General features: G+C 52.0%; 1 protein-coding gene across 1 annotated transcript; it reads left to right on the top strand.

Annotated features, from left to right (window-relative positions):
- The first annotated feature begins 934 nt into the window (after window positions 1–934).
- Ccdc86 (coiled-coil domain containing 86) lies at window positions 935–7421 on the top strand. The gene is made up of 4 exons (XM_050137906.1): window positions 935–1696; window positions 4540–4669; window positions 6317–6391; window positions 6560–7421. Exons 1-4 carry the CDS (start codon window positions 981–983, stop codon window positions 6677–6679), a joined length of 1041 nt encoding a protein of 346 aa, XP_049993863.1. The 5' UTR covers window positions 935–980; the 3' UTR covers window positions 6680–7421.
- The last annotated feature ends 142 nt before the right edge of the window (window positions 7422–7563 follow it).

The following is a 7563-nucleotide window of genomic DNA, read 5'->3' as shown; positions in this document are numbered from 1 at the left end:
TCAGAGGCACACCCAAAGTCCTCTATTCAAAAACCACCTCTCTCACACACCCTGGACATAAAATTATATAAAGAACATAAAATTAGGCCCTGAGCTGTTTTAAGTAGACCTGGAATGCGATCTGATCATTTGCAAGAGATCCCCCAAGACAGAGGTTAAGTGTCAGGAAGCCAGGTGAGCTGAGGCAGCCTGCAGCAAGAACAGAGGCACAGCAGCTCCTCCCGAGCCCTCGGGCAGCCCATGGAGTAATTCTGAGTACTGAGCCATTCAAGCAGGGGCAGGGATTTAAGTAACCAAACAGAACCTACTCCTTTGAGAATTGGGAGGCTGGAAGAGCTGGGAGAAATAGTGCCGAACAACTCCCTGGAGCTGTCCTAGGATCAGGAACAGGAGGGCTCTCAGCACCCCCGGAGCGGGACCAGGGAGGCAGGGGACTGACCAGGGAGGTGGCAAGGGCGGGAACGTATAACACAACTCAAGACTTAAGAGTTCCCTCTCATAGAGGACCCAGCACATCCTCCTTTGTAACACAGAGCAAAAACCTCTATGTTACAGAAGAGAAAATTGAGGTCAGAAGCACGCGCGACGTTTCAAGTCCCTAATGTTACAGAGTTAACAGGATCTTTCGCCCCTGCCTACGGACTCCCTCGGTCTTCTTGCCAACCTCTACTCTCAGAAAAATAAAAATGAAAGGGCCCCTACTTCTCCAGCACCTAGAAACAGCATTAAAAAAAATTTAAAAAAAAGCACGCATACACATCGGAAACACAGCAACCAGACTCATTAAACGCTAAACAACGATCTCACGCTCGCTACGCACGCGTGTACGAGTCTAGGGGCGGGCCGCCCTGTTTTACCACGGGCCACCTCCAGAACAGCGTCTTGAGATGTGCGCTTCCTGCCCGGTACGGAAGTGACTGCGTCTGACGTCATATGAAGGCGCCGGTTGTACCGAATGCGACGGAGGCTACACGTGAGCCATGGATACGCCGCTTAGGCGCAGCCGGCGGCTTGAAGGTTTGAAACCTGTGTCCGGAAAGACCCTTCCTGATCCCGCAGTTTCCCGGGCGAGATGGGCCCTTGTAGAGTTCGAGTCGAACCCAGAAGAAACCAGCGAGCCGAAGTCTGAGAGAGTGCAGCCACTGGGCCTTGCGTCTCCCCAACCTCAGCCGGAGACAAGCCCCGGATCACCCTGTCCGAAACAGGATACAGGCTTCGGGTCGCCCCAAAGGCGGTCAGAGCCTGACTCTGGATCCCTCCAATCTCAGCAAGATGTGGGCCTGGAGTCACCTTCAGGACAGAGAGAATCGAGTCCGGAAACCCCCCAACTGGAGGAGCCATCCAAATTCTCTGCCACAGTGGGAGAACTGGACTCAGAGGTGGTCCACGCTAAGGAAGAGTTGGTTCCAGGATCCCCAGAGCCTTGCCCGGGCCAGCATGCACCGGGTCCCGAGCCCTCGCAGCCAGTACAAGAGCTGACATCCCAGGCACCCAGCTCCTCAGAGCAACAGCAGGAACCAAGCAGGCTACCTCCGGCTGGCAAGACGGTGGCAGGAGGCCACGATATAAAGAAGCGACTTATATCTCCTCCCCAGGCCCCGGCGCCCAAGAAATTGAAGGAGAAAGAGGAGCTTCCTGTAATCCCGAAGGGGAAGCCCAAATCCGGGCGTGTGTGGAAAGACCGCTCCAAGAAGAGGTAAAGTAGGGGGTAGCATGGGCCATGGGTAGGGCTCTCCGTGTGTTTGGACCCTGCTTTCGCCCGAATGAAGTTAGCAAACATGGTGATAATCAGAAGGTCAAACGCCCCGAGGTTGGGGAGGGAGACCCTCAGTGGCCATTTCTCTAGTGTTGTCTGCCCTCGGCGGGGTTCTTATGAGCTTCCCTCCCATCCTTTTTTATTTCGAGACAGGGTCTCAGTGTGCAGCGCCGGCAGTCCTGGAATCCAAGGAGATCTGCCTGCGTCTGCCTCCGTAACGCTGGTATTAAAGGCCTGCGCCCCCACACCCGGCCCTTCTGTCCTCTTTGTCCGGAGTTGGGAGTTTGTTCCAAGAATATTTACTTTGTTTACCACATCTGGTGAGGGAGGCAGAGCAAGAAAGGCGCCGTTACTTGAACACGGTGAAGTCCTTTCCTCTGTTGTCTGCTAGATGTCGTCTTTGATAAAATGTGTAGCCAGACACTGGTTATGCATCACTTCAATAGGGACCGACCAAAGGGAGTCATCTACTCCCAGCAGCACACGGAATCACATCTAATCTTTATCCTGACCTTTGGCGCAAGTGTAGCTACTATTGATGTTGTACATCGGGGAAGCTAAACAAGACACAGGATGTGAGCATGGATCAGGTGTGATCAGAACCCATTAACCGGCTTCTGTTGGTCTGACTTGATTCGGGTTGAAGCCTTCTTAAGACATGAAGTCTTCACTGTGCTTTCAGTGCTGGGGCTTCGTGAATGCTCAGTTCATATCTTTGGGTGAAGGAATGAAGAGGCTCATGTGGAAAAAGAGCAGGAAAAGAGAGGTGGGGTTCAGTTGAAATTTCAGCCAGAGACAAGAGTCCTTCATAGTTCGGAACAGGGCATTAAGAAAAATGGCCTTGACTGAGGGTTGACTGCTAGGCTTCGTGCAGGCTCCTCACAGACATCATCTTACACCCCATTAAACGGAAGACAGTGAAGCTTATAGAGAAAGGCACCAATCAGGAACTTTGAAGTGACCCTTTTCCCTGTGTCAGCAAGTCACAGTATCTAGGCCACTGATGGCCACACATAACCAGGCAGAGAGGCTCAGGCTGGGAAGAGGGTGATGGAGCTAGCTGAGTTCAATGTAGAGCCTTGGGGCCTGCACTCACACTCGGATGGAGAGGATGGGTTTAGTGAGTATGGAGTGGCTCTGATACGGTGAGTGGGAAGAAGAGAGGAATCAGCAGAACTGGGAAGCGGGCCTGGAACATTCCACCAGTAAGGGATAGGAGGGTACTTGGTCCCAGCTCTCCCAAGCTGTTACCCCTCTGCACTCCATTATCTGCGTACAGGATGATGCTATAGCTGAGAGGGCCACACAGGCAGGGAGTGACGGCTCAGGACCAGACGCCCAGGCCTGTCTTCCATCTCCAGTAACTGGTGCTGTACATCAGCACTGCCTCAGTACTTTAGTGAGTACACCAGCCGTGTGTGACTGTTTACATTAAGTTTATGAAATGAAGTCAAGATACTATGAGTTTTCTCAACGTGAACCACAATTCAAGGGCTACAGCAGCCTGTGCATGGTGACTCCCTTTGAGGGCAGACGAGATGTGGGCCGGCTCCGTGATGCAGCGTGCTCTTGGCACTGCTGCTCTGAGAAGACATAGCACCACATCTGTGGCTCTGAGAAGACATAGCATGTCTGTGGCTCTGACTTCTCCATGCCTCCATCATCTTGTCCTTTCAGGATTCTCAAATCCCAGTTTTTTAGGGTAGGAAGGAAGTCCACAATGCACTCACTGCTCTGTTTTTAGGGACCTGGCAGGGGAGGATATATCAGAAGTTAACAGTGCAGTGCGGCGGGGCAGAACCAGACTGCTTATGAATGAGCCTGGGGCCAAGTTCCAGACTTTGTGTGTCAGACTCCTAGGAAGGGAGCAGACAGCTCAGAAAAGCAGTGTTGACCTTCATGTGGTCAGGAACTGACTGCCCAGCATACAGCCAGGGTTTCCTCAAGAGACCCTGTAATAGACAGATAAATAGGAACTCCTGCAGGAGTCAAGATTGAAGTGTAGGAAGCAGAAGGACACTGTGGAACAATATGCTGAGGAGTCTTAGAGTTCTGGGGAAAAGAAGGCCCAAGGGACACTCAGCAGGCTTGGCAAGTGACTGAGGGGAAACTGAGCATGACTTGTTTTCATTTTATTTTAATTTTGTCCCAGAACTCTTGAAGCGTACAGAAAGGGAAGAGCTGAGTTTTATTAGTCTCAACACCAGCTTCCCAATTCTCACATTTCCTGGCCCAGCTTCGTTTCCCTGCACTTTACCTCCTAGAGTGTTTAAGCACACCCTAAATATGTCCTTACAGAAGTCACCCTATTCTATGGCTCTAGAACATTTGACTCTCAGAGAAGCCAGACTTGTCAGAAATCCCCTAATCCCACTCCACCACCTTGACACCCCACAATCTAAGAAAGAATCAGAATTGTTACTTGTTCTTGATGTTTGGAATTAAAACCACACCCCTCTAGGGAGCAAGCATCTCATCTTCACAGGTTACCATGTTTGGTAGCAATGAAACTTCACAGTTGAGGCTTTACGGGTACAGAAAGATTCAAGTCCCAACCTATACTCAGGAAGAAGAAGACTCTCAAGGTCTTGGTTTTCTTCTAGAATGGACAGCACAGGCTGACCTCAGAGCCACATGCCTAATGGCCCGTCCACCCTAAGTTTCTATAGAAGGCTGAATGCCAGGCAGGCAGGAGAGGACGAGAAGCAGACCCAGAGCCCAGTGAGAGCAGGGTGTGAAGGCAGCATCACAGTGGTCCCCTAAGTGCCTCTTCTCCTGCTAAGGTTCTCCCAGATGGTTCAGGACAAGCCCCTGCGTACCTCCTGGCAGCGGAAAATGAAGGAACGACAGGAGAGGAAGCTGACCAAGGACTTCGCCCGGCACCTAGAGGAGGAGAAACAGAGGCGCCGGCAGGTAACAGGACATCCGGCCAAGTCGGGATCGCAGACGTGTATGCTCAGCAGACAAGGGCTGCTGGAGTATGACTTAGAGCTCTGGGATGAGGGCCCCAGGGGGACAAAGTGTAGTCTGGGGCCGTGGTGAGATTCCCACTCTGCCGTCCAGTTAAAATCTCTGGCTCAGGGGCATGCAGGAGACATGGAAGTAGAATGAGGTGCCCAAGATGGAGGCCAGCAAGCCATCTTAGTGGCAGGAGTTTTCAATTTTGTGAACTCAACCCCTGTCTGAGACCTGTTTACGAGGGAAAAGCTTATCTCAAATCTGCTCTTTCTAGAAGAGACTCCTACACACTGGCCCATGGGTGGTCCCTGTACTTCCCTTTCAGTTCACTTCCCTAGCCCCCATCTCATAACCAAAAATGTCCTCGTTAAGGTTTGTGCCTGTGACGTAGCTCAGTGGTAGAGCACTTGACTGCACACAAGGTCTTGGGCCCAGCACCACAGAGGCTCGTTTCTAACACCTTCCGCCTCCAGGAAGCCTTAGGGAGAGTCCCAGTGTCACTTCAACAGGCAGTGCTCAGTAAGCAAGGTCAGCAGCACTGTCCCTGGGACTAAGTTCAGGTGTCACTTCTAGTCTGGTGAGCTCTGATCCAGAGTCAAGCAGCTTGTCTCAGATCTGTAGACCCAGCTTGGCCACTGAGAAGAGGGATGGGCCAGCCACTAGGGCATTATCCCTCCACCTTACTTTGAGTCTCTCCAGACCCATCTGTTACTGAGGCATCATCCCTTCCTATGCAGCCTTGGCTCCCTCTTGGGCAAAACAGTTGCCATCTCACGAACAACTGGAGATGTGCATCCTCCCAGCCTCCTGATACATAGAAGGAAAGGTTACTTCCTCTCCAAGGGCCCAGGGTACCCTAATGACTCAAAGTTGTCAAGGTCACAAAAGGCCCTGACCATATACCATTTAATGTTGGAGCCACCATCCCTGTCCTAGCCCTGCTGGGATACAATAGCAGCATAGCTAAGAAACCCCAGATTTCACACCCCCAGAAAAGGCTCTGAATGTCCCCAGAGCTGGTACTATTCCAAGCCTTGATTGCACACTTACTTCTCGAGTCAGTCTGGTGAGGTGGGGCCTGTGGTCAACTTTACTGTGAGGTGAGGAAGTGGAGACATAGACTCAGCCACAATAACCTAATTAGAGAGTATCCAAATGAAAATTCAAGCTGGACCGGGTTCCTCCAGAGCCTTTTGACAGCTCAGTCTGCCCAGCCCTCCCTGGGACCAGGTGCAGAGCCCAGCTATATTCTGACCTTGCATCCTCATTCTGGTACACCTGAGCCTGGGCAGAAGGAACCCTGGGAAAGTTGCATAAAAGAGGGAACCTTATATATAGCCTTCTCCCTGGCAGCTAGTACATGGGACCTCTGGGTGGGAAGGCACCCACATCTCTGCCCACACCTTTCTAATTTGGAGCCAGGTACTCTTGCCACAGTAGGCTCAGCTCCAGGCCCACAAGACAAGTAATGTACCATTGTTCTTCCCCAGAAATGTGTAGGCCTCCACTCACCCCGTAGAATAGCCTGGAGTCTAAGCAGGGGTCTCCTGGTTGTACCAGTTCTCACTCACTAGGCCCTGAGATCCCCTTTGTGTGTTTCAGGAGAAGAAGGCACGCCGGGCAGAGAACCTGAAACGCCGCCTAGAGAATGAGCGGAAGGCTGAGATTGTCCAAGTGGTGAGTACACCCATCCAAGAGATGTGGGTGTGGCCAGGTGAAAGAGGCCAGTAAGGTGCTTGGGCTCCCTGCCTTACACGTCCACTGTCCTGCTGCAGTCCTGGGCCCCTGCCTTCCTTTTCCCCAGAGAAGAGTCCTCAGCTATACTGATTCCTCCTATTTCCCCAGATCCGAAACCCCGCCAAAATCAAGAAGGCGAAGAAGAAGCAGCTGCGCTCCATTGAAAAGAGAGACACCCTGGCCTTGCTCCAGAAGGAGCCACCCCAGCGACCTGTGGCCAAGGTCTGAGCTCAGGACAGCACGGAGGCCTCCACAAGCCAAGAGCCACAACAAGCCACCTCTCAGGCCACTGTCAGACATCTCTCCTGGGGCCAGCACACCAACTCTGTCGCATTAAGACAGGGAGTGAAGCCCAGAGGGAACCCAGGACCTCACAGGGTCTCAGGAGAGATTTAACTCTCTCCATCTCCTTTTAGGTCTTTTCCAAAGTGCCTTAAGATCTTGAACTGTTGCTAGGGTGGTGGCACATGTCTTAAATCTCAGCACTTGGGAAGCAGAGACAGGCAGATCTCAGAGTTTGAGACCAACCTGGTCTACAGAATGAGTTCCAGGACAGCCAGGCTAGAGAAGCCCTGTCTCAAACAAAACAAAAGATCTTGAACTGTGACTTGTTCCCCAGTGAGCTGGTAACTAACTCCCGCCTCGGGGTCCTGAGTCTAGCCCTCACCTGGAGGCCTGATATCAGACGTCAGCTCCTCCATTTTCTCAAAGGCCAACAACCTTGATCACTTGTGACTTCTGCTCATCTGTCCCCTCTGGTGACTGAAGCCTGCCCCTTCCTGTAAGTGGGGAGGTTGCAGGGAACTGGGTTCCTCTCTAGTACCCCTTTCCTACATTGGACTGTAGAAACCTTAGGACTTGAGCCGTGCCCACCTGGGCTTCCACAGAAGTGTTTATTAATGTCTGCACAAGTACAATCTGGGCTTCCAGAAAGACAAGTCCCTGCCCCATTGGGTTTTCATTCTCCTAATAAACAATGGAAATGCATGGTCTGACATATATGTGCTCTGGGGAAGTAGAGGGTGACATTTTAACCATCCAGTTTGTGCACCTACCGCGGGCTTGAGGCCTGCTTGGCACTGAGAACTGACAACCAGCCTGACCTTGGCTCA

The sequence above is a fragment of the Alexandromys fortis genome, unplaced genomic scaffold, assembly GCF_014885135.2.
Source record: "Alexandromys fortis isolate MF-2015 unplaced genomic scaffold, M_Fortis_MF-2015_v1.1 scaffold_3, whole genome shotgun sequence".
In the NCBI taxonomy this organism is placed as follows: Eukaryota; Metazoa; Chordata; class Mammalia; order Rodentia; family Cricetidae; genus Alexandromys; species Alexandromys fortis.
The sequence above is the reverse complement of the archived record's forward strand: the minus strand, read 5'-3'. Positions and strand labels throughout refer to the sequence as shown.

What these genes read in the sequence shown, in the direction of transcription:
- Ccdc86 (XM_050137906.1), top strand. Translation starts at nt 981, where the DNA reads ATGGATACGCCGCTTAGGCGCAGCCGGCGGCTTGAAGGTTTGAAACCT. An exon ending in AGAAACAGAGGCGCCGGCAG is followed by an intron (nt 4,670 to 6,316) that starts GTAACAGGACAT and finishes TGTGTGTTTCAG; the next exon opens with GAGAAGAAGGCACGCCGGGC. An exon ending in AGGCTGAGATTGTCCAAGTG is followed by an intron (nt 6,392 to 6,559) that starts GTGAGTACACCC and finishes CTATTTCCCCAG; the next exon opens with ATCCGAAACCCCGCCAAAAT.